Source organism: Panthera pardus, unplaced genomic scaffold (genome assembly GCF_024362965.1).
Source record: "Panthera pardus isolate Hobbes unplaced genomic scaffold, ASM2436296v1 HiC_scaffold_19, whole genome shotgun sequence".
Taxonomy (NCBI): Eukaryota; Metazoa; Chordata; class Mammalia; order Carnivora; family Felidae; genus Panthera; species Panthera pardus.
Genome location: NW_026526754.1, coordinates 7,120,745 through 7,147,506, shown reverse-complemented (window position 1 = coordinate 7,147,506; position 26,762 = coordinate 7,120,745). Strand labels below are relative to the sequence as shown.

Genomic DNA, 26,762 nt, shown 5'->3' with positions numbered 1-26,762 from the left:
GACCCAATCATCTGTGGGTCTCCCATTCCAAACTTGGTAGCAGCAGGCCAAGCAGGTTTGTGGGCTACAGCTGCCACTGCTTGGGAACTCAAACCTATCATGGAGATCTTGCCTAACAAGCACTCGATTAAAAACTCTTGGCTTAGGGGCGCCTGGGTGGCTCAGTTGGTTAAGCGGCTAACTTCGGCTCAGGTCATGATCTCGCGGTCCATGAGTTTGAGCCCTGCATCGGGCTCTGTGCTGACAGCTCAGAGCCTGGAGCCTGTTTCAGATTCTGTGTCTCCCTCTCTCTGACCCTCCCCGTTCATGCTCTGTCTCTCTCTGTCTCAAAAATAAACGTTTAAAAAAAACAAAAAACAAAACAAAAAAAAACTCTTGGCTTAAAGGTCACTAAGAAGATTTAGCGACCACCTGACTTTTCAGAGGCTCAAGGCATCTAATTACTCTGAATGCCATGACCGCAAGACCCTTCTGGCTTCCATTAGGCCCTCTCTGTGAGAATCAGTGACCCTGGGAAATGAAAATCCAGCCTCTGACCAGGACTCAGACTTGGAGTTGATGCTGCCTATCGAACACTCTCTCCTATTCACCACACCCTTCCCAGTTTCACACTCTGATAGCTGTTCAGGCCTGTGACCCCAGATTTCCCTCTGATTCCATTCCTACATTAAGTCCTATTAGGGCTGGGCCATTTGTTCCATCTTTCTTGTCACTTATCATCACTGGTCCTTGACCTCAAGAGGTTCAGTTTACAAAGCACCATTCCCTCTGCCACTGTCCTACCTCAAGAGTTTATGAGCCTGCTGCCGTGCCCCTACTACCCCTGGCTCCTTTGGTCTTTATCCACATAGGCAGACCCAGTATCTCCTCTCTCCCTCTCCAGAATCTACCCTTTCTTTGCTGTTTCAGGAACTCAGGCCCTAGAAGGCTCAAAGATTAGAAGAATCAAGGTCCAGGCCAACCCTGCCCTAAGAGATGTATCCTGCTAGGGCAGGGTTTACACAACTTCTCTCACACACATCCCATCTACTAGCAGGACTGTCAGCACTGACAGTGGCCACAAGCTCTGTTCAGCATCCTACATCCAGAACACAGGGCCACAGCAATGCCTCTGGGGTGACCCCCTGCAAATACATAAGCACACCCCTACTTTTTAGTCTCCCTATTTTGTGACCCCAGAAGAGGGTCCTGTGTTCTACAAACAGGCAGATCCCAAAATAGGTTAATTGGGATGACTCCCACAGCTGCCACCTGTGCAGCACGCTTCCCTCAATAAAGAAGCCAAGACATACCAGGGAACCTGTGTTTCTAAGCAATCTTGGTGGCAGAGAAGGCCCACTTTGGGGTACCAATGCAAGGCAGCACTGGGCAAAGCCAGCTGGGGCTAGTTTTCCTGCTGCCAGGCATGGTTACGAGCTCCCGTGTACACAAAGGTATGCCCAGGTGCATGGTCCACCACCACAGAAATCCAACATTTCTCTCAGGAATCAGAACTTACCACTCCAAGAGTGAAGTAGTTAAAAAAGTAGTCATTGCACTTGGATGGAACTTGTTTATGAGGGGAAGGAGAATGAATTTTCATCTGTTAGGAAAAAAATAAAATAAAATCCAACCCCTTAATACAGTTCTTGGATTAACTGAAAGTCTACAAATTGTGCTTTGTGTGTAACATTAAGCTATCAGGTGAGCAAGAGTGTCAGAGTCCCTGCTGCTAGTGCTGAATAACACTGAGCTTTGGTTGACTACAGACTAAGCCCTGGTGTCCAAGAAAAGGCAGGACAATCTGATCAACAGGATCAGACAAGAGCTTTCAATTTAATTCTTTGTCAACTGTAATAGAACAGGTACTATGGAAAAATAACAATTTATATTTACTTGATATTAACTTAATATTGATTAAAAAAGAAAAGTGGAGCTGGCTCAGTCAGTAGGTAGAGCATGTGACTCTTGACATTGGGGTTGCAAGTTAGAGCCCCATGTCGGGAGTAGTGTGTACTTAAAAAAAGAGAGAGACTGCCTTTTTGACTTTATAAACACATTTCCCCTACCTTGTCTTCTGACTTATAGAAGACCTTGTGTGGAGAGCCAAGCATGCTAAGAACATCTTGGCAGGAATCACCAAAATACACTGAACGTTCAAATACCCGCATCTTGGCATCTGCTAATAGGCCAGGTCCACAACCTGCAGAGGAGAAGGGGGAGGTGGTCAGGTTCCTAGCCAGGGCCTGAGATGCTGCAGCCTAAGGCCCAGGGGCTCCCAGAGAGGCCACTTGCTGCATGCTGCATTATTAGCTCTGGCTGAGGGGCAAGACTGCATATAAGGGGAAATACCAAGTCATACAGCTTGTGATGTTATGAGAGATCACCATCTACTTGAAATAATCCCAGAGACTCATTCAATCCCACAAAAGTGATGTGGAGCTCTGGAAACTTTATTCAGTCACCAAATATTTACTTATTAACTACGATGGGATAGACACTTTGTTAGATATTGAGGAAACATGCTGGGCAAAACAAGTGCAGTCTCTGTCCTTATTGGAGCTTATGGTGTGAAGATCCCAATCCCACACCACACAACTGTGGTACAATAAACAGCAGCATAGGTGCTATGGAAGTATAGAATGAGGTTCTATCTCTTGCCATTTTCTAGGTCCTGACAAGATACAAGAATTTATGTTAAGAGGGGCTTCTCAATGGTAACCTCCAACCAGAGACTGGACCTAAAGAAAAAAAGCACTCTATAAAAAAGCCAAGAGTGAAACATCCATTAACTCATCCCTAATTCTACAAACACTGATAGACCCACTAACACTCAAAAACGAAAACCAGAGAAGTGGGAGGATAAGAAAACCCGATTTGCCATGAGTTTCTTCTTTGGGAAGAATCTTTAAACCCTGACTCTAATACATTTCAGAAACAGTTCCAGTTAAACACACACATAGCAGCAGCTGTGGAATAGCAACAGACACTCCTAACAGGAAGATTTTCCCCATTCTGTGGATGGAAAGACAAAGTATTTTCTGTCTCCTCCACCGGGGGGGGGGGGGGGAAGGTGGGGGAGGTACCTGGGTGGCTCAGTTGGTTAAGCTTCTAACTCTTGATCTTGGCTCAGGTTATGATTTCCCTGTTCATGGGACTGAGCCCTGTGTTGGGCTTGGCGCTGACATCACAGAGCCTGCTTGGGATTCTCTCCCTCTCTGCCCCTACCCTGCTCATGTTCTTTTTCTCAAAATAAACAAACTTTTTTTTTTCTTTTGTAAAAGGCAAGAACCTGAGGAAGACTGAATTTCCTGGTCCATGATAACCACCATCACCTTACTCTGCACAGAACTTTATAATTGACAAGGCTCTTTAAAATAATCCATTTGTTATATAGGGAAGACTTCAGGAATCCACAATCTGAAATAAGTTGGTACCGAGTTCTTCAACTAATCCAAGAATCTTCAGTCACAGCACATATACAATGAGTGGCAAATAAGGTTGTGTTTAAATTAACTAGGTCCAGGGGCGCCTGGGTGGCTCAGTCGGTTAAGTGGCCGACTTCGGCTCAGGTCATGATCTCACGGTTTGTGAGTTCGAGCCCCGCATCAGGCTCTGTGCTGACAGCTCAGAGCCTGGAGCCTATTTCGGATTCTGTGTCTCCCTCTCTCTGACCCTCCCCCGTTCATGCTCTGTCTCTGTCTCAAAAATAAATAAACGTTAAAAAAAAATCATTACAAAAAATAAATAAATAAATTAACTAGGTCCTGGGAAAACCATAGTCAACATTAACCTCGGTCTATATATCTTGCAGTTTTGGCAATCCTGGCTGACCACCAAAAGTCCTATACTGTAAGCCCAAAGTCCCCAGGTACACTTGTGAATATGCAGATGGGGCTACTAGGAAGGCACTCTTCACAGGTGGGTCTTCTCTCTCGTCTCACTCTACCTGAAGCCTACCCAGGTAAAAGTACCCTTATTTTTAGGAGCCTATTTTAGCTTCTGATTCCCTGGAGTGAATCTTCCTATAAATTATTGTGAGGACCAAGATAGATGGAACTGTCTTCTTATCTTAAAAACATCACTGTAGCTGCACTCCACAGGAAACATGTGAGAAATGGGTTGGCTGAGACAAGTTACGCTTGCCAAAGAAACTCTCAACGAGTACTAGATTGGACAGTAACTTGGGTGAGTCCCTGACTTAAAGTGTCTCCCCAACTCATCCGGCAAGCAGTGAGATGTGACTGCTGGGAGTGTGCTATACAAGGTGGAAGTCAGAACTGGAGAGTCCCCGCTCCCAACAGACTCCTCCTGCTGTCACTTGGGATAACTGTGCCATCCTTAACTACCTCAGTGTTTCAAGGAGTGATCCTTCTGACAAGAAAGACCCTAGATTGACCTTGTTGCTACAGCTCAATTCTCTCAAACAGTATAGCTCAAGTGTAACATTAGTTTTCTGCTTGGCTAGAAAACCACACTTTTAGAAATTTCTAACCTGGAGGTGGGGAACTATCTAACTGCTCAGGGGAGTGACTTCAGAGTTCATACACCAGATTCTTCATAGTTAAGAACTAGTGCCTTAGAAACGAATGCAAGACCCCAATTTATGAACAAACACTGGCTAGGCATAGCCCCTATGCTGGCACCCAGGCGAAAGGCACGGAGGCAAACTCGACATAGAAGATCCCCGTACTACTAATACGAAGCATGACCCAAGGTCCAAAGTAGCTGAGATTGGCCATGCCACACAAGGAAATCACAAATGAGACATGGATCCTAGAGAGACCAGCCACTGAAGACAGCAGCTTTTTGTTCATAGTCAGCAAAACTCTCAGTGGATGTGGCCAAACCAGAATTCAAGAAGTCCCTTCTGCCAGCCTCCTGAGAACTGGGCATAAGGGGTAGAAAAGGGCAGAACACTCCAATATCGAAGCTCATAACATGCATCTCTAGTAAACAGCCTGGGAACAACTGAAAATCCACATAAGCACACAGAAGGCTATATACATGCTAGGAGAAGCAATGCTACTGTTACTTATTAAGATTTACTAATGACAAAACTGTGTCTTGTCCTTTTTCATTAAATTAAATGAAAGCTTTAACCATAAGCATCTACATTATCTTGTACCAACTACCTCTAAGCATGTGGGATTTTAGACCGTCTCAACATGAATATAATCCACCACCCCAAGGCCAGTAACTGACCTGCAGCAAGTAGCCGAAGTCGTAAACCTGAGGGTCCAGTTCCATCTCGAAGAACATCTACACTCTCAGCATACACATTGCCAAGGAAACAGCTCAGGGGCATCACGGGAGCCCTGGAGGCAGGCACAAAATGAGCAGAGGCTTCACCCTCCCTCCCAGGGAGTCCATGGCCCATGAAACGTGTGCTCCCCAAACGCACTTGGTATCCTGTAGGCTGTTTCCACTGTAGATGTACATTCGTTTCACAGTTGCTCCGTGGGGTATCTGGAGAGAAGCTAGACCATGGGCAAAATTGGGCTGCAAACACAGGACAAAAGTTTTACTGAGAGCCCACTGCAGGCCATATGGCCCAGGCTCTGGCATTTCTCCAGCACTCATGGTCTTCAAGAACTGGCCAGGTCAAACCTAAACAACAGTTAAACCTGGCTCCAGATCAATAAACTCACCCCATCCATTCAAGTTCATCTTTCATTTTACTCAGTTTTTCTTTCCTTCATCAAGAAAAACATGCAGGAATGGTTCCTTTAATAAAATGTAAGCCTTACAAACATCTATCATTTCACGACCCTAAGGACGCTGCTACCTAAGGATGAATGAAACATTTTGCTAAAAGCAATAAATAACTGAAAATCCAGAATGAATTATCTCAAACTCTAGGTTACTGAAAAAAACACAGTGATTTAGTTTTAAAGCAAGGCAAACTGGATTTATCTCTGACAATCCTCACTCTGCAGTGGGAAGTGCCCTCCCCCTGGGAATGCTGGCTCAGGCTTTGTTCTTGCTATCAGTCCTATCCATGTTGGCCCCTAAAGACCTCAGAGATGAGGAAACCAAAAAAGGGTACCTATCCAACCTCCCCAGTGGCACTGTCTGCTGGGCCCATATCACCTGGGTACTGGGTGACAAATACCGTGGGAAGGGAAGGGCTAACCTCGTACTTGGGAGCCTCAGTCCACGAGTCTAACTGAAAAGAGAAAGACAGTCCTCTGAAGTTGAGGTGGAAGAGCTGCTCAGCGGAGTTGTACACTGTAAGAGTGGGGAGGAGAAAATGACATGGTTGAATGGTACCAGAGATGAGAACACACACTAGCCTGGTAACACCTTCCTTGTGCCTGATTCTTGAACTGACTTACTAGGGTGAAAACAAGAGGGAGAAGCTTTCCCTCACACCCAAGTATCAACCCACAAATTCTACCAGAACCTGGCTTCCTGTAGGAAGGGGCACTAGGGCTGGGATGGTGCCACTTGCCAGGCTTATCATTATAGGCTGTGACAGAGGAAACAGATAGACTTGGCTTACCTCCAGGATGGGTCGCACCAAAAGACTGGTCAATCTGCTCAATGGTGGGAGCTATGGCCTGAGAGTTAAAATGCACTCCACTGAAAAACAAAGATGCTTTTCAGATCACTGAAGATGGTGGCTGGAAGAGTTATTCTTAAAACACAGGCAGGTGAGCCTACAAGTATGTCAAAACACAAGTTTAATTAAAGAACTTTTTTTTTTTTAATGTTTATTTTTGAGACAGAGAGAGACAGAGCATGAATGGGGGAGGGTCAGAGAGAGACGGAGACACAGAATCCAAAACAGGCACAGGCTCCAGGCTCTGAGCTGTCAGCACAGAACCCGACGCGGGGCTCGAACCCACAGACCACGAGATCACGACCTGAGCCGAGGTCGGACGCTCAACCGACTGAGCCACCCAGGCACCCCTAATTAAAGAACTTTTAAGTGAAGGATAATTAATGGGGTCAGAATAAGTCAAGTCTCCTGAGACTGACATATTGAATTGATCCTCTAGGGCCTCCCAAGACACGTGTGGTCACCAGGCACAATTTAGAAGGAAATAAATTCAGTCTCAGCCCTATGGCATTTGGACTTGGATAAAGAAGGGCCCCAGGAATAGAGAGTGTGAATGTGTTTTCCCAGGATGCCTATTAGCAGTTTGGCTTGAAAAGGAACTTTCTTAAAAAGGGATGAACATCTTAAGAGAATAGTGTATAACCAAGCAAAGCAGCTTGCTTTCTTACTAGGCAGAAGAACCAGCCAGCACCCATGGACTAGGTGAACAGGTAGGTTGGGGGTGAGGGGCAGATCCCATGCAAAGAGGAAAAACCCAAGGGGCAGGGGCTTGGGAATGAAGAGCAACACATGATTTCAGATGATGAGCATGTAAGGAGAATGCTTAAAGGTTAATTTAAAAATTAGTATAATTCATGGAACACCTCTTTTTTTAACCAGGCATGGTGACAAGTGCTTTGCCAGCAGTATCTCATGTCATCTTCCTAACCTAGTAGCCACGTACTGGCTTCATTTCTCTGATGGAAAAACAAGCCTAGAGAGGTTAAGTGACTTGCCCAAGGTCACAGAGGTAACAGAATGATGAACACAGGGCAGTCTAACCCAGGACCTCATGATTTTACCCACCACTAATTCTTGTTATTTATTTAATTTTACCTACCACCTTAAAAAAAAAAAAACAAGTATGAGGTGGTATCTCATTGTAGTTTTTTTTTTTAAAATATAATTTATTGTCAAATTGGCTTACATACAACACCCAGGGCTCATCCCAACAAGTGCCCTCCTCAATGCCTATCATCCATTTCCCCCTCTCCCCAACCCCCACATCCACCCTCAGTTTGTTCTCTGTATTTGAGAGTCTCTTGTGGTTTGCCTCCCTCCCTCTGCTTGTAACTATTTTTTCCCCCTTCCTTTCTCCCATGGACTTCTGTTAACTTTCTCAAGATCCACATAGGAGTGAAAACATATGATATCTGTTCTTCTCTAACGGACTTATTTCACTCAGCATAATCCCCTCCAGTTCCATCCACGTTACTACAAATGGCATGATTTCATTCTTTCTCATTGCCAAGTAGTATTCATTGTATATATAAACGACATCTCCTTTATCCAGTCATCAGTCAATGGACATTTAGGCTCTTTCCATAATTTGGCTATTGTTGAAAGCACTGCTATAAACATTGGGGTACATATGCCCCTATGCATCAGCACTCCTGTATCCCTTGGGTAAATTCCTAGTAGTGCTATTGTTGGGTCATAGGTACCTACCACTAACTCTTAAGAGGGAAAAGACAAAGAAAGGCTCCAACAAAACTAAAAGACAAAAAGAAATCTGCAAGGGGCCAGTACTATTACACATTTGCTTTATCCACTTCTCTATTGGCAAATGCTGCTCGAGCCAGCCCCAGGAATTGGACCCTTTCACGCCCTCACAAAGGGAAAGGGAAGCCTGTTAAGGAAGCTTACTAAACGGAGTATTCTAGATGGTAGCACAGCACCTTGCCATAAAGGGTGCTCAAATATTAGTTCATGATATAGGCCACCCCCATTTTCATTCTAAGAAGTAGATTTTGGGGCGCCTGGGTGGCTCAGTCGGTTGGGCATCCGGCTTCGGCTCAGGTCATGATCTTGTGGTAACGAGTTCGAGTCCTGTGTCAGGCTCTGTGCTGACCGCCTGGAGCCTGTTTCAGATTCTGTGTCTCCCTCTCTCTGACCCTCCCCCCGTTCATGCTCTGTTTCTCTCTGTCTGAAAAATAAACATTAAAAAAAAAAAAAAAAAACTTTTAAAAAAGAAGTAGATTTTGGACCCCAAATAGAGGTCCCTTTGGCATTCCCTTTAGCATAGAGGCTTTGGGGTCAGACCTATTTGGGGAGGGCAGCTATGACCCAGAAGACAGTCACGTCACCACCCCTAAGCTGAGGTCCTGCTTTGCTGTAAGGATTAAATGAACTGACATATATGAGAAGTGTTTTACACAGAGCATGTTCTTAAGAACACTTCCTTCTCTTCCTTGGGAAGCTAAGTAGGTTTGGAGGCTGCCTGAGGAAATCATGGTACCAGGTTGTAATCCTGGAACTGCTAGGAATGGGAATTCTTTATTAACTTAATGAGGGTAATAAAGTCCATTTGTACCAATCCTGTGACATAGAGCAACAGGGGAGAAAACTTACCAATATTTTAACTTTACTTTAGTCAAGTCATATACTTCAATCACCTAAAAGAAAAAAAATCAAATTTTAAGCATTGGTAATGCTCTGCAGTTGAAAGAGATGGATTAAAAAGACATTTATAGGGGTGCCTGAGAGGCTCAGTCAGTTGAGTGTCCGACTCTGGATTTTGGCTCAGGTCACAATCCCGGGGTCGTGGGACTGAGTCCCTCATCGGGCTCTGTGCTCGATGTGGAGCCTACTTGAGATTCACTCTCTCTATCCTCCTCTGCCCCTCTCCCCAACTCATGTACGGTATCTCTCTAAAATAAAATTAAAAAAAAAAAAAAAAGAAAGAAAGAAAAGAAAAGACACTTATAGTGGGGCACCTGGCTGGCTCAGTTGATAGAATACACAACTCTTGATCTCAGGGTTGTGAGCTCTAGCTACTCATTGGGTGTAAAGATTACTTAAAAATAAAATCTTAATAAAAAAGACATTTATAGAATAGTGAAGAAAAAAAATCTATCACTAGCCAAAATTCTCCTGAAGCACTGCATATTACATTTTATTCTCATTTTAAATCTGAAGGAAAAACTGATACCACACACACAGCATAACCTCTCCTTTCCCTTCATCCAGATTGTTGAACAGATGCCCATGGAGGCTGTGGGTCAAAGATCCTTTATCTAATCTACTGCTGGGTCATATAGAAGACTGTACATACAGAACAGTGGAAACCTCCACAGAAACAAATTCACATAGTATAAAGGTTAAAACTATGGACAAAACCTTGGATACTGAGCCCCCTTCCTGCTATTGCACACTTTGCTGCATTAAAAAGACCCCAGACCCAGTCACTTTCAAAATCAGCTTTAAAATACTGTGGTTTACAAAACAAAAAAGATGGGGGGAGGTCTATCCTGCTAGAAAACAAGTCATATTAGTTTAGGACAAGTGTGACAATATTCAAATATGTATACATATCTCTATTGAAGGGTACCTGGAGAACATCAGTGCCCTTGTGTAGTTTCAAGGGGTTCAGCCTTTAATTAAATGCCAAGAACTCAGGGCAAAGACAAAGGTATTGCTAAAACACTCAGCTACTAGTGGTGCCAAATAATGAGCACTATGAAGTCTTCTACGCAAGAAACATGGCTGGCCAAGGCCTGAAGAACCAGCTACTACCCTCCAGTTGGGAGTTCTGGCCCTTACTGTAGAGGAATAAGCAGAGCTGGTTCAGTGTCTGTTTGCCCTGACAATATGGGCCTCATCCTAGAAGGAGCTGTGGGGCCCTGCATGCAGAAGCATCTGGAACTACCAAAGAAAATGAGACATATTAGTTTACTCTTGGCCAGACCTTATCTCTAACTTTGTTTAGTGGTCATAACACTGAACCACAAGTTGGGCACCTCTGAATTATAATGCAGCTCTTCTAATCCTACTTGCTAAGAGTAACTCCCTCTGCTGGGCAGACACAGCACTTCAATCAACTCTTTCCTATACTATTTGTGTATGCCATTCACCAGTACCACACTAAGTTAAGCCCTTTTTAAGGTCTGGCTCATTAGTTTGCACAGGAAAGGTACTCAAAACATCAGACAAGTCTGACTGTTACGAAGTCAGCTAAGGGCAATGTGAAACTAGAAAACATGAAAGGAGGTACCAAGAGAGGTCATTAAAGGAAGAACAGGGGAACAGCTGTGATTCATAATAAGATACTCAGTGTCCCTTCAGAAAGCTCCGGCATGGCAGTATATCATGCCAAACTGGTATATCATTTCACCAAGGCCAGGGCCCCATGCTGGTAGACAGCCTCACCCTTTAGCCAGAAGCCTTGCTTGTATAGCAGGAACAGGCACTCTGCCTCCCTTATTGCCACCCCTACAGCTGGCCAATGACCACCCAAGGGCTTCCCACCACTCACCCTGTGGCGGTGGGCCTCCAGGATGTTCCTTCTGTGTCGCTGTCACCCACCTGCCAATAACCCCGACCAACATTTATGGGTGTTTCAACCCTGCCTGCCTAATGGGAAAACAATGGACCAGAGTTAACCACAGGGCATATGTAGGATGGCACTTGTGGCAAGAGACCCAGAGTACCAACCATCTTGGAGTCCTTCATGTCACCAGGATAATCAACAAGCAGATCTGGCCCATGGAGCTTGCTGGGCCACAGGGACAAGCAGCTGGGGAAGTCTGAACTTCATGATTTACCACCCACTGGGCTGGAAAAGACCTTGATTTCCCCAGAGGAGAAGCCATGGCAGCAGCCAAGATAGGAAAGGAAAAGACAGGTAGCTGTGAAGGTTGAAATTTGTGAAGGCTTATTCTGTAGGGCTTTCTCATAGGCAGGGAGTGAGGGGATGAGGAAACTGCAGGAGACAGCATCAGGGAAAAGTGGATTCTTTTTATTTTTTTATGTTTCTTTATTTATTTTGAGAGAGAGTGCACAAGGAGGAGAGGGCAGAGAGAGAGAGGGAGAGAGAGAAAGAATGCCAAGCAGGCTCCGCGCTGCCAGGAAAGAACCCGACGCAGGGCTCGAAGTCATGTAAGACCACGACCTGAGCTGAAATCAAGAGTCAGACGCTTAACCGACTGAGACACCCAGGCACCCTGAGAAGAGTATTCTTAAGTGCTTGGATGGAGGGGCAGGCACATGGGTCAGGTCAAACCTGATGCTGACCAAGGGCACCTGAGAATCACTTCCTCAGTTTCCAGAGGCTCCAGCAGGGTCCCAGACCCTCCTCTTCATAGGGACCCCACAGAAAGCAGAAGAGAAGGTTCTAATTACTTCCTTTCTCATTCAAATTGTACTTCTCATTCTTCACATTTCTCCAGAGTGTGCTTACACAATTTTCTTCAGCTTTTATGACATTTATTTCCCATATACATCAACAGAAGCTGTCATTTCTACTCCAGTGGCTATCACACACTGGTAATTCAGGGTTAAAAGCTTGGCAGACCACTCATCCTCTGTCCTTCCTTTGTCTCACTGGGAAACAGTACAGCTCACAGGCTTGTTAAGTTGGGAAATGCACGGGAAGCATTCAGTGATGTGCCTAATCTGTACCAAGTACTCACTTAATATTTGATACTGTCCTCATCATGCTGTGATTCTATGATGGGCTGCCTGGCCATCCCCTTTTGCTGTCCATGTAGGTTATTTCCAGCTTTTCATTACTATGAAAAGCCCTGCTTTACGTATCTGCCAACATTACCTTCCTTATAATCTTCTGGGGTTATGTCTCCTAAAGTGGACGTACCTAGCTAAAACAAATAACTCTTTGTAAAGGTGTTTCCAGATTAATTTTCCCTGATTTGTAATGAAGCCACACTGATGACCATTCTCTCCCTTTTCCCACTGTGAAACTTCTGGTCAGTGAAGACAGGATGACTGAGTCCACAAGGAGAGGCAAGGTAACTGTGGGGCTAAGAATGTTCACATTTGCTTTTGAAAAACCATCATGAATGAAGAATTCCCATTCTGTGTACAGATTCCTTTTCCATGTTCTATCTTGTCTTCTTAGGAGCTCACTTGTGATGGGATGATGAGAACTAGGAAGTACCCAAGTCTTTTGGAAAGGCTACTCCATAACCTAACCAGGATAAGCACTCTGGTATGCCAATGCCCAGAGCCACATTCAACCTTGTGACTCTGAGGCATGAGTCTGGTGTCACATGACTAATCTGTGAAGCCCAGGCATTTGTAAATAGTGTATTAAAAACATCCTGGAGTGAAACAGGTGTTAGTAAATTGCACTTGAACTTAAGACAACCCTATACACCATCAAGTTGTTTGTTTACATATCCTCAATGGGGTTAAAGAATCAATTCATCACTGGTGGTGTTAAGCTGTAAATTCCAGCATTTTAGGAAGAACAGTTGCGTTTTTCACCTTCCAAGTCATATTGCTTGACCTAAGAATGAAGTAAAGCAAGATACAAAAACCTGACTAAAGTCTTTTGATCCTATTCTGCAGTTAGGCCCCATTTTTAGTACACCTGTTAAGATCTGGGATAATCTGTGCCAATAGTTAGCTCTTCTCTTGCTTTCCTTAAGTTGAAGGACTTAGAATCCCCCTCCCCATAGTATTCCCCAAAGCTTTTAACACTCTTTCCCCTCCACCTCTGTAGCCTATGATTGGAGTCCCTCCCAGCCACTTTCCAACCACCCCATCCCAAGCTTCCCTCTTTTTAGAGGAACAGGCACAGCTTCCAGTCCCCAGTACTGTCGTACACCGAATCACAGGAGTCTACCCCCACTTATGAGTTTCAGAAACATCTCATAATAGCACATAGTAATCCGCCTGACATGAAACTTTAGTTGTCATTCACAGTTACCTTAAGCCTCTGATTGAAAGCATCAAACAGCAGTTTGATCCCGTCCTGAGTCAGGTTAAGGATGAGGTCATGGCTTAGAGGAGACTGCAAAACAAAAATAAAACACTCAACAACTTACTCAACAGCACCTACCAAAAACTCACAAGTCTAAATGCAATGCACAGAGAATATGTAAGTGCAGACAGCCCCTCCCTGGCCCAACTAACAAACTGTTGTGTGAATGCAGTGTCTGCTACTTCTAGCCTGAAGCTGCTGCTTCCTAACACTGGCTGAAAAGAGACTCCTTCTTCTAGGCTTTGAGAAATAATACCTGGGGGAAAGGGCCAAAATTATGTGAGTATGTAGGCCATTTTCTTTTGAGGGTCAGGGTCCACAACTACAGCATGGGTTTCCCTGTCAAACCTAGAGAGCAGTCAATGAGGAACGCAGGCCATGTAAAAAGGTCTAGTCAGGACCCAAACTTGGCAAGTAATATTCAATGCATGTCAGCTGAACCTATGTCCATTTGTTCCCAAGGTTGTCTGTACCATCTACAGAAAACATATCCTATACTTTGACTGCTTCAGGCCATATTCCAGGACAAAGAAATACTTTGTGATGTTTATGTATGAGATGATACTCTTACTCCTTCCTTCCTTCCTTCCCCTCACCATCCCATATCACATGTGCTTCTTTCTGTAAAGCCCAAATCTAAGATCTAAGGAGTCGTATTTCTACATTTGCCCCTTCTAAGTCCTGGGGGGAAGGAAGCAGCAGCACAAAGCAGTGAACAGAGCTGGGCTTGGGTACGAGTGAGCTGGTGACCTTAACTGACTCTCAAAACTTCTCTGAGCTGTAGTTTCTTCATGGGAATAACATCATCTCTTCCCTCTAGGGTTGTTGTGGGAACGGAGATAGTAGGTCTAGATAGTAAGGTAGAAGGCACCAAGCATAGCACTGAGCATACAACACTGTTTCGTCACATTTGTCTCACTTGCCTGCTTCTGTTCCAGTGCAATCAATTCAAGGACTCGACATCTGAAGACACTCCACAGCCCTAAACCAAGCTGCCCCACAGAAGAAAAACACCAACATCCAAAACCCTGCCACTCCTTGAAACTGGCACAAAGCTCTCAAATGTTTAGAGAAGTTTCTTTATAGAGCCTCCCAAGGCAGGCACAGTGAATCAAAGAAGTGTGGCTGTCAGAGACAGAACTGTAGGCTGGAAGGCCAGGTGCCATTGGTGTGGGCCTCAGTGGAAAAATTCTCTCCAGAGCCTTCTGGGATTAGCTAAGACTATCTCCTCCCTCCTACCCCACTGATCTTCACAAGGTAGCAGGCCTAGGAGGTACCACCATGCCTGGCAAACACTAGAAGAAAGAATGTTGTAATTTTCCAGTAGGTCTGTATGAATGTCTAAAACCATCAGGTCTCAAGCAAGATAATAGAATGATGAACTCTGACCTTAGGTCACTTATTCTCAACCCAGAACACATTTCTAAGAGGGCTATCCCACAGCATTAAGCAGGATGAAGCAACCTTTTAGCATCCTTCAAGATCCTTGTTTGGAGTAGGAACAATGGGAGGATTGGAATTTTCTTACACTCTCCCAAGATCTGATCATTTTTCTCCCGGCACTGTTACAATTCAGGACATAACTAGATAATTTTCAAAAGCAAGTAAATTATCCTCACAATCAATATTTTACTAGTAAATCCTAAGTATCTCTGGAATCAAAATATACATATACTATATGGTGTTTAAGCAGGCTCTTCCAGTGATCCCAGAATTACACAGTTCTCCATATGAAATAGTTTAGTAAAGCTGTTTGCTCCTAGTCATTCATACTTTTCTCTCTAAGAAAGATGGGACCCACTTGATATGCACATTTAACCTCCAAGGTGTGATTTGCTAGAGATAAGAAGATATTTCTGAAACATTTAATGGGGCCAGACTATTCTTTGCACTTGATGGGAAGCAAGAAGACAAATGGGAAGAAATGGAAAGGAAGGCAGAAGAGGACAGGACCCACATTTAAGAAGCACTATATCAGAGCTCAGAGCTCTGAGAGACCATCTCCTCTTGATCCTCTTCAAAAGATTATTCTATTACAAGGAAACAATAACCATATTACAGAAGGAGAACCAGACTGGTTATTAACTTGTCAAAAGTTGCATAGCTAAAAAATGGGAAGAACAAGGATCTGAACCAAGATCTGGGCTCAAAAATCCATGTTTTCCAACTGATTCCAGCTCCTTAGAAGACATAAGGGAAAATGAGCTTAATGCTAAAACTATTTGTACCCAAAGGTCGGGACAACAGACAACAAAAGTAGTGATGGAAGATATAAACTTCATGCTTTAAAAATTTGTTTAAAAAATTTAAAGCCGGGGCACCTGGGTGGCTCAGGTGGTTAAGCATCTGACCTCGGCTCAGGTCATGATCTTGCAGCTCCTGAATTTGAGCCCCACATTGGGCTCTGTGCTGACAGCTCAGAGCCTGGAGCCTGCTTGGGATTCTGTGTCTCCCTCTCTCTCTGCCCCTCCCCCATCCACACTCTTTGCTCTCTCAAAATAAAACTAAACATTAAAAAAAAAAAATTAAAGGGGCGCCTGGGTGGCTCAGTCAGTTGCGCGTCCAACTCCAGCTCAGGTCATGATGTCACAGTCTGTGAGTTCGAGCCCCATGTTGGGCTCTGTGCTGACATCTCAGAGCCTGGAGCCTGCTTCAGATTCTGTGTCTCCCTCTCTCTCTGCCCCTCCCCTGCTCTTGTTCTGTCTCTCTCTGTCTCAAAAATAAATAAAAAAACATTAAAAAAAGAATTAAAGGGGCACCTGGGTGGCTCAGGTGGTTAAACGTCCAACTTCAGCTCAGGTCATGATCTCTTGGTTCATTGGTTCGAGCCCTACATGGGGATCTGTGCGGACAGAGCCTAGCCTACTTTGGATTCTGGGTGTCTCCCTCTCTCTCTCTCTCTGACCCTCCCCCACTCATGCTCTCTTTCTCTTTAGAAAATAAATAAATAAATAAACGTTAAAAAAAAAATTAAGAGGCACCTGGGTGGCTCAGTCAGTTAAACATCCGACTTCGGCTCAGGTCATGATCTCATGGTTCATGAGTTCGAGCTCTGTGTTGGGCTTTGTGCTGACGGCTCAGAGCCTGAAGCCTGCTTCAGAGTCTGTGTCTCCCTCTCTCTCTGCTCCTCCCCTTCTCATGCTCTGTCTCTCTCTCAAAAATAAACATTAAAAACACTTTTAAAAAAATTACTAGTTTAAAGCCTATGTTCAATTTTATCTACTCTTGGGGTACCCAAATCTGATTTAACTGAATGTGCAGGAACCTAAAAGCTCAAGAAGCAAACCCATTATCCCTATTTTGATAGTTGCTAATTGTCATGAGTAATTCCCTCATGGTCTAACACTGAAAGTCAGAGTAGGTTAGGGATGATCTGAGTGCAACAAAGTGGAAAAGTCACCATTCTTCACTTTATAAATGAGGAAGTACTTTGGCACTGTGGCTCAAGGCACCTTTGTCCTACTCCTAGAAGTCCCTTGTTCCGTGTTAGGTACCACAAAAATATCCAAGAACTTGCTTGGAGATTATGCATTCCCTGTCTCATGAGGACTCTTCACATGGGAACTCTTTCAGTAGGCTGGCAGAGGGGTATTGCACTGCAGAAAGTAATGTCTGGACATAGATAAGAGGCTCAACTTTGACACTAGGCAAACTGGAAAGACTCACAGAAATCTCACCTTCCTCTAATCCACAACATTTTTCATGTCGAAAATAAACAGTCATTTGCTTTAGGATTTGAAACTAAATGGGACAAATGGAACTAAAATAATCAAAATGGTACTTATAAGGTATTAGAAAAGACAGTGAGAACATCCTGTAGCCTAGATAGGCTCAAAACTATTCCCTGAGGTTTGTGACACATAGGACACCATAAAAGTTGCTACACACAGCAACACATGGTCTGTGTCACAAAAGAATCATAGATTTCAGAGTTCAGAAGGGAGATTGCATTTTTAAAGAGACAAGAAGCATCTTATTTCTAAAAGCCCATAATAAAACAGTCCCCAACTCTGCTTATAAAACCAAATACAAAAAATCCTGATGTTCAGAAAGTTCTCTAGTGCTAACGTATACACTCTTTCTGGAAACAGAAAAGTTCTTTGTAAGCACATGCAACATTATATTATAGGTGTTAATTCCTGGCACAACTGACCAACATTTAATAGAGACCACCATAAGTCAGATAAAAAAAAAAAGAGTAAAATATGTCCATTAATTTGGAGCCAATATTTTGATATATGATCTTATGTATCAGTTCATTCTCACCAAAGGAATGAGCTACACCTGTTTCTTTTCAAGTCTGGAGTGCTCTGCACTGCAACAACTCTGAACACAAATGAAAGCAATCAACAAAGCAGAAAAGACCATTTTAAACACAAAAGTAGAAGAGGCAAGCACTCTAGAAGACAAGATAGTCCCTGAGGTGACCTCCCACTGAAATGTCCCTAAGGATCAGCTAAGTCAAACACATCAAAAAACAAGTTCAGTTATTATTGCCTTTCCAAACCTGACAGCACTACATTATCAAGCCCAAAAGTTTCAGAGTCAAAATGTACTTGGTAACTGACCAGTGCTGGAGATTCTCCCATTCAAACACACTGACCCAGCAATTCCTGCCAGTCTGCCTCTCCCAGAGCATCAACCTCTGGAGTGACTCAACGATTAGGAATGCTATTTCAGTAAACAAATCAGCTACCACTCACCTGTTCACTGTAGAGAACCTGGACATTTTTGATGATGCGACAGTGCTTCTGAAGAATGGCTACTGCTTGAGCCAGAGGCATTCCTGAAATAAAGCAAGAACAACTGTGTGGTTACCTGGGCTATCCATTTACTGACATCTATCTTTGTACTAGACATTAGACCCTGCAGTAAAACCTGGGGTGGGAACAGGGGCCATTAAGGTCTACAAACATATGAGTAAATAAAAGTTCAGTAAGCAGCAAAAGCTAGAATAAAGTCAGCAGCAAGTACTAAGGGAACAGTTGGGTTGTATAAGGGAAGGGAGTGAATACACAAAAAAGATTTCTGGAAATGGGAACTACTATGCTGATCCCAAGCAGAAAAGGGACTCAGAGAAGGCAAAGTCAGCATGAACCAAAAAACAGTGAGAAAAGCACTGACTGCATGACTCTGGATATGGAGACCAAGGTTCTGGTTCTCACTCTTCCGTGAATTACATATAACCTAGGGCAGGTTCCTTCCTCTCTTTCTTTCTGGCATGTCTCCTCATCTCTCAAATGAGACTCTGCAGGAGCACATGACTTGTAAGAGCTCATTAAAAAATTTTTTTTTGTTTATTGAGAAGAGAGCGAGAATTCTAAGCAGGTTCTGCACTGTCAGCACAGAATTCAATGCAGGGCTCAATCTCACAAACTGTGAGATCACGACCTGAGCTAAAACCAAGAGTCAGGCGCTTTACCGACTGAACCATCCAGGTGCCCCTGGATGTGTGATTTTTAACTTTTTATTTCTAAAATAATTAATTTTTTAATGTTTATTTTTGAGAGAGAGAGAGAGAGAGAGAAAGAGAGAAAGAGAGAAAGATGGAGGGAGGCAGGGAGGGAGGGAGTTTGGGAGAATGGGGGAGGACCAGAGAGAGGGAGACACATAATCCAAAGCAGACTCCAGGCTCTGAGCTGTCCGCACACAGCCCAACGCAGGGCTCCAACTCATGGACTGCGAGATCATGACCTGAGCTGAAGTCAGACACCTAAGCGACTGAGCCACCCAGGTGCCCCAATTTACTTTTATTTAACTTTTTAAATGAGCCCTTAGAGGAGCACCTGGGTGGCTCAGTTGGTTAACTGTCTAACTCTTGGGTTTTGGCTCAGGTCATGATACCAAGGTTCATGAGACTGAGGCTGCTTCCAGCTCTGCAGGCTCCTGCTTAGGATTCTCTCCCTCTCTTCTCTGCCCCTCACCTGCTCACTTTCTCTCTCTCTCAAAATAAATAAATAAACTTAAAACATCACATCTACCAGAATCAATTCATTTTACTAAAGATTTCACTGGATCCTTACTTATCAACCCACAAATCCTCTAAATCTTAATACCTGATTGTTGAACTCATGGCCCATTGTAAACAAATTTATGTATGCACCCAGTTTAAGAAATCCAAATGCCAACAATATCTCTAAGATCCCAGGACTCCCAGGGAATACCAAAAAGTATGTTTTCAGAGTCCATTATATTTCAAACAAGAAGAAACTCAAAGAGAGACAATCCAAAACAAAGTCTCAGACAAAATCCAAAGACTCACAGCTTTCTGAATCCAAGGACAGTATTGTGCTATTCACCACTCTCTGGATCCCCAGTACCCAGTACAGGGCTGACCACACAGTGGCTGTTGAATAAATATTTATTCAGCAAAGCTGAAGGATTATGGAGTAGGTAATAAAAGAAAGGGAGAAAGAGGGACCACCGTATGACCTCAGGGAAGCACACAGTGGCTCACATTCAAGGTCAGTTTACCTCTGATCTTCGGACAGATGTGCAGAAAAGAGCTTGCATACAAAGAAAAAGAAGGTTATAAAAATGCATGGTCTATCTACATTTAAACAATGATCTAAACTTGCCTTCATTTGATGGTCCATTCTATAATTTGAAGAAAGTTGGAGGACACCACACCTTAACACAGGCTCTTTCCAGCCTTTGGTAACATAGGGCTTGATACATAGTAGAAGCTTAATAAATGTTTGTTGAGAATATGAACAAGTTGGATGCATCACTCAGCTTTGCCATTCCTGAAATGGAGAAGCATCTATACTCTCCCAGAAGGAATGGGCAAACATCATGTGGAGAAGACAGATAAGCTTGGTTATGTGCTGAGAAACAGAAGGCCACATGGTTTCTCTCACCTACATGGCACAAATCAGTTTCTCAAGAGAGGATTCTTCTCCACCTAACTACATCAAATCCCTGGCCTTGGAATCTTCAGATCCTCAGGTCTTGAGTCATCTGGGGAGAAACCCCATCTGGAGGAGACAAAGCAGCTACAATGACCAGTTGTCACACAGCTGCTGATAAAGGAAGGCTACAAAAGGCCTCTAAAGGGAACCAAACATATGTATGACAAAGACACTAGAGCACTGTCCAGTCCGAACAGAGTTACCTAGACCCAGAAAAGGGTATGGAGTGTATGTCAGCTTTCTAAACTATATACATCCTATGTATTACAGATCTCATCATTTGTCTGCTTACAACCCTTCAATGATTTCCCACTACGGGGTTATAAAACCCAAACAGCATGTCACCACCTAAAGTCCCTGAATATTCTCGATCTTATCTACCTCCATCTTTCTTTCCACTGCTCATCATGCCTCCCTTTGTTCCCAGCACATTTGTTAAGCTCTTTGCTAACTTAGGCCTCTGTGCTAGCTCAGATTCTGCTGGAATGTCCTTTCCATGGTTGGTTCCTTCTCATTCTTCAGGTCTTGACTCACATCTCACTTCCCCAACTGCCTTATCTAATGAAGCCTCCCATCCTATTTATTTTTTTTTTTAATTTTTAATGTTTATTTAATTTTGAGACAGAGAGAGAGACAGAGTGTGAGCAGGGGAGGGGCAGAAAGAGAGGGAGACTTAGAACTCAAAGCAGGCTCTAGGGTCCGCACCGTCAGCACAGAGCACAACGTGGGGCTTGAACACACAAACCAGATCATGACCTGAGCAGAAGTTAGATGCTCAACCAACTGAGCCACCCAGATGCCCCCTGTTTATTTCTGTTAGTCTCCCCTATACCTTGAGGATAGAAACACTGCCTGTTTTACTCACTGTCATACACCTAGCACCCAATCACCATGCCTGGCACAACAGTAGGTGGTCCTACATATCTGCTGAACTCTAAGTGAAAAAAAGCTATTATAGGACATGTAGGTCCTGTACCATAGACCCTGGTGACCACTGTCTCACTCTGAGCACCCTCATCTTGTCTCTACTAACACCATTCTTTCTTGCTGTTCCTCTAACTTCCCCAGGTCTCTATGATGGGCAATGTTTCCTTCTGCCCATCCTTCATACACTCATCCAACCAACCACCTAGTTTCTGATTCATATCTTATTCTGCTTTCTATATATATATCTATATATCTATATATGTACATAGACATCTACAGGCAAATAGGGCCACCTGGGTGGCTCAGTTGGTTAAGCATTTGACTTCGGCTCTGGTCATGATCTTGCAGTTCCTGAGTCTGAGGCTGCATCGGGCTCTGTGGTGACAGCTCAGAGCCTGAAGCCTGCTTCAGATTCAGTGTCTCCCTCTCTCTCTGCCCCTTCCCTGCTTGTGTGCTCTCTCTCTCTCAAAAATAAACATTAAAAAAAAAAAAAAAAGGCAAATAAAAAGTTAACAGATTAAAAGAGACTTTTTCACCTTCTTTTCAATCTGAGTTCTCCTCTGTATTCTGGGTCTCCATACCTCTGATATCTACCCAACCACTCAAGCCAGAAACCTCTAGATTCCTTCTCCTTCTCCACCTCTCCAAATCTAGCCTCTAACTTTCTTCCTAAACCTGTGTCTGCAACACATTTCACTAACAGATACCCTCTTTTCCAATGGACCCAAAAGCTCCTTGACAGTGTCCCAGGCAGCTATCACGAGAAAGAATTGGGAATTTGGAGAACCCATTTTCTTCTTCCACCAGTACATCACACTCTCATTATAATACCAAACTGCTTATGGTTCCCTACACACACCATCTTTCCCAGTGTTTTGTTTTGAATTTGACTGTAAGATTTATGTTTATGGAGACACCGTAGAAGAGAAATCTGGCGGTAGAATTTCCTATTTAAAAAAAAAAATTTTTTTTAATCTTTATTTTTGAAAGAGAGAGTGAGAGAGAGAGAGAGAGAGAGAGAGGGAGATACAGAGTGCAAGTGGGGGAGAAGCAGACAGAGAGGGAGACACAGAATCCAAAGGAGGCTCCAGGCTCTGAGCTGTCCGCACAGAGCCCGACGTGGGGCTTGAACTCACCAACTGTGAGATCATGACCCGAGCCAAAGTCGGACACTCAGTCGGTTGAGCCACCCAGGCGCCCCTAGAATTTCCTACTTTTAAGTTTGTTTGTTTGTTTGTTTACTGAAAGACAGAGAGAGAGAGAGCGTGTGCGTGCAAGTGGGAGAGGGGCAGAGAGAGAGGGAAAGAGAGAGAATCCCAGGCAGGCTCTGTACTGCCAGTGCAGAGCCCGATATGGGGCTTGAACTCAAAAATGATGAGATCATGGGGCACCTGGGTGGTTCAGTCGGTTGGGTCATGTTCTCATGGCTAGTGAGCTCAAGTCCCACATCAGGCTCTGTGCTTACAGCTCAGAGCCTAGAGCCTGCTTCGGATTCTGTGTCTCCCTCTTTCTCTCCCTCTCCCCTGCTCATGCTCTATCTCTCTCTCCTTCAAAAATAAATAAGCATTAAAAAAAATAAAAAACAAAAACAAAAATAAAAAACAAACCATGAAAGCATGACCTGAGCCAAAGTCAGCCACTTAACCGACTGAGCCACCCAGGTGCCCCATGGCAGATTTCTGATAGGGCTTTCCTGGTGCTCACTGGCTCCAGGAATGATATTGACTTCTGTAGTTTGATAGGAAGCCCTCCCTGAATCCCATCAGGTCAAGTCCCTTCTCCCCTTCCAAACCACCCTACATGACCTCTCCCTCATTTTAATAAAATGAACTATTTCTTTATCCCTTAACCCACATGAGACTAACTTCTTCAGGGCACAGGAGCATTTCTTATTCAACTTTTGATGTTAGTAAGCAGAGTCCGCAGGGGTACATATGTTGCCTTCAACAGAGTAAGCCTTCAGTCTCTCTAGAACAATTCAGAGATATGCTTCTACACCAATACATTCTCCAAGTCTCACTGAAAACATTTCAAGTTTGCACTGCCTTTACTTCACCATTAGTCAAGCCATCAGTGGCATTACCAGAGAGTCCTCTTTGCCTAGGTTTGCCTTTCCCTATGTTGTTGGCATTTCCCTAATCTCCCAACATTACACAAAGGCCAGGAAGGCAGCCAAGAAGCTGGATGCAGATCCCCACTGTGATGCCAGGCAGATGATGGCAAGGGCTTGATGCATCTGCATTTGCAGAGATTCCAAAAAGAAACCTAGAGACAAAGCTGAGTCCATCCTCAGAAGGGCAGAGTGGTGGGAAGCAGGGAATCCCTGTTCAGCTACCTACTTTTCATCATCTCTACCTTTCTGAGCCTGCTCCTCATCTGGGAAATGAAGATTACCTTACAGGGCTGTGGTAACTTTAGTTAAGCACTGCCTGGTTCTCTAGGAATGTAATTCTAAAGCATAGATCCACCTTAGACCTATCCCTACCTATCAGCCACAAGAGCAGCTTAGATGTGTTGAGGGCTGGGAAGAAGACTGAGAGAGAGAAAAATCTTTTTTTTTTTTTTTTTTTTTTTAAGCTTCAGGAAGTTAAAAATGATCATCATCTCTCAGGCAGACATGATTTAAAAATGTGGATTTTTAAGATCCACAAAAGAATCATCAAGGCCAAGCTGCCTCTATGAGGTTTCCCTCAAAGTTCAATTCTGGGCCCACCGTACAGAAATGCTGTTTTGGGGGCACCTGGGTGGTGGCTCAGTCAGTTAAGTGTCTGACTCTTGATTTCAGCTCAGGTCATGATCTCACAATTCACGACATCGAGCCCAGTGCTGGGCTCTGTGCTGACAGCACAGAGCCTGCTTGGAATTCTCCCTCTCTTCTCTCTCTGCCCCTTCCCCCACTCGTCTGAGCACTCTCTCTCTCAAAATAAATAAATAAACATTAAAAAAAAAAAAAAAGAAAAGAAAGAAATTCTCTTCTCACTGTTGTTATTTAGACAATTTGAAAGAACTACCCTAACCCTTGATTTCTGGGAACTGGCAAAGTTAGGAGTAAGGGTTAAGGTATCTAAATAGTTGACAGAAGAAACTTTGCCCTTCCACCCAGCTTTTTTTTTTTTTGAAATCCTGGTTTCAAATAATACCTTTATTTTACTTCGAGTAAACTCTGGCCCCAACATGGGGCTCGAACTCACAACTCCTGAGGTTAAGAGTTGCATGCTCTACTCATTGAGCCAACCAGGCACCCCTCAACTTTTGGCCAAGAGACTACCACAGAGATCCACAACCTAGTCACACCATCAAGTACAGTTTGAAGCTATGGTTGTGGTTCTCACTCTGCCCTGTGAAGTACTGGTATGAGAAGCTGTGAGGGAGGTTCTTTCTTAACTAGAAGACAAACAGCAACAGCATGACGAATGGATCTGCAGGTAAATATATCACTGGCCTCCCAGTCAAATTCTTGGTGCTTCACAACAGGCTAGAGTGTTTCACACCAGCTAAAATTTGGGGAATAACTCTGCAGGTGTGGTTTAAGTTATGAGAGAAGTTGGCTATGACCACTCAATAAAACTGGCTCAAACCCAGAGGCTTGTAGTTCAGTTAGTTCTTGGAAACACTGAGCACAGTAGGGTCCTACCAGCATCTATCCTCCAGTTCCTCATTTATGCTATCTCCATAGATGAGTATTCCAGATTCAAGGATAAGCTATAGCCCAAAGGAGTAGGTGACTCAGCCCAATAGCCCAAATTAGTGGGACAAAAGTTCAGATCTACACAAACAGCACCAACACCTGGTCCACACCCCTTTTTCCTAGTGCTGGATAAGTGTAAACACACAGTGGACTTACTGAATGCACATACTTCTACACATAAAAGCAGCGACGTTGGGGGTAGTTAAAACTGGCCCCAACCCCCAAAAATGGCCAAACTGCATTTTATACAAACTGAACGTTACTTTCCCTGAACTCTTATGTCATTCAACCTTCAACTCTCTCTGCTAAGGTCTGGGTTTAGGATTAAATCACACATCGACCACATTAAAAACAAGAAACAAGTCACAATTTCCTTTAAGATACAAACTCTTCTCACCTCCCTTGACTAGATCCCTAACACGTGATTATGGGATCTAAGCCTAGGTTTCCCCTTCCGACAAGGCAACTCACAGCCCAGAAAAGCAAAGGGAGACAGACTACTGTGGCGTTTTAGAGTGTAACTTCTTAGCTATTAAGGGTGCAAAATAGAAATAGGAAAAACAAAAGTATGGACCCTCAGATCCCAAGGAGGCATACTTGAGGTAACTACGCACAGGGAAGGAGGGCCTGGCCTTGGGTAAGTGTTTGGGGCGTGTCCACCATTGTTATTATTACTACCTTACCACTGCCCCAGGAGGAGCCCTGCTGAGGCCTGAGGCGAGGGCATCTAGGCCAGGCTGAGCGACAGACGGGTGGGTCTGGCCGGTAGGAGCAGGTAAGTTAGTGCCTGGAACCCAAAGAGCTGTGAGGACGGAAAAGACGAGGAGCCGCGGGCGCAGGGGAATAAGAGGCAGAGACCAGAGGCAGGAAGGGCCTGGAGAGAAGAAAGAAGCATAGTCCTGAGGTAGAACCCCACACTCACCCAGCGTGAATTCCCATTGCTCGTTTCCCAGAGAGCGCTCCGGCACCACCTCCAGATCCAGCATTGGTTCAGTTCGCCGGGCCGAGGCGGCCTCCCTGCAGCAACGCAGACGGGACCGAAACTGAGGAGACAAAGCAGCGACTAACCCGCCGGCTCCGCCGGCGTGGCTCTCTAACTGCTCCTCGACCGCCGGCGGCACTAACCCAATACTACACCTCAGCTCAGCTCAGCTCAGCTCGGCTCACCGGCAGCAGCCGCGGCGGCAGGGGCAGCGGCGGTAGCCGGAGCGTCTGCGGCAAAACTGGCGTGCCGAGCCGTAAAGCGTGACGGGGGCGGGGCTAAGGCGAGATTTCAATCGCGGGGTGGGGGGAAGGAGCCCAAGGCGGAGTCGCGCAGGCGCAAAATGCTGTGAAAGTCGCATAGTGGCGTGAGGGAGGCCAGACAGTACGACGCGGAAGGGTGGGCGCTTGCATAACGAGGGACCCCGTACTCCGTGAACCCCCACATCTGCACACCACACCATACACGTTTTACATGTCTGCACAAAGATGTGCACGCCAGGCAACACACAAATGTGACGTGGTTATACGACATCTGTCTGCTGTCTACACGTATGTCCTACTGATACTCACTGGGCGCAAAAGGCGACTTCTGAGGGTGCAACGTCTGAGGCCCAGCGGGGAGGGAGGACACGGACTTCAAAGTGAGTGCGTAGTGTGCTTGAGTGTTTGGGTAGGGGCAGGGAGGTGGGGTAGAGGGTTGAGGAGGGAGGAGCTAGGCCAGACCTC

At 44.5% G+C, this 26,762-nt stretch overlaps 1 protein-coding gene across 4 annotated transcripts in view; it reads right to left on the bottom strand.

The window, feature by feature from the left end:
• PHAF1 (phagosome assembly factor 1) overlaps positions 1-26,288 on the bottom strand; it is a 30,658-nt gene extending 4,370 nt beyond the window's left edge. The window contains exons 1-11 of one of the 4 annotated variants that reach the window (XM_019455646.2): positions 26,190-26,288; positions 25,975-26,095; positions 18,230-18,312; positions 13,473-13,556; positions 9,155-9,198; positions 6,485-6,564; positions 6,116-6,210; positions 5,384-5,481; positions 5,185-5,297; positions 2,049-2,182; positions 1,499-1,582 (exon numbers count right to left, since the gene is read on the bottom strand). In XM_019455646.2, the coding sequence (XP_019311191.1) occupies positions 1,499-1,582; positions 2,049-2,182; positions 5,185-5,297; positions 5,384-5,481; positions 6,116-6,210; positions 6,485-6,564; positions 9,155-9,198; positions 13,473-13,556; positions 18,230-18,312; positions 25,975-26,038 (879 nt within the window). In that variant the 5' untranslated portion in view covers positions 26,039-26,095; positions 26,190-26,288. Of the gene's footprint in view, positions 1-1,498; positions 1,583-2,048; positions 2,183-5,184; positions 5,298-5,383; positions 5,482-6,115; positions 6,211-6,484; positions 6,565-9,154; positions 9,199-13,472; positions 13,557-18,229; positions 18,313-25,974; positions 26,096-26,177 lie in introns of all 4 variants that reach the window. The other 3 variants (XM_019455648.2, XM_053906555.1, XM_053906554.1) reach the window with 3 other exon arrangements.
• Between the last annotated feature and the right edge of the window lie 474 nt (positions 26,289-26,762).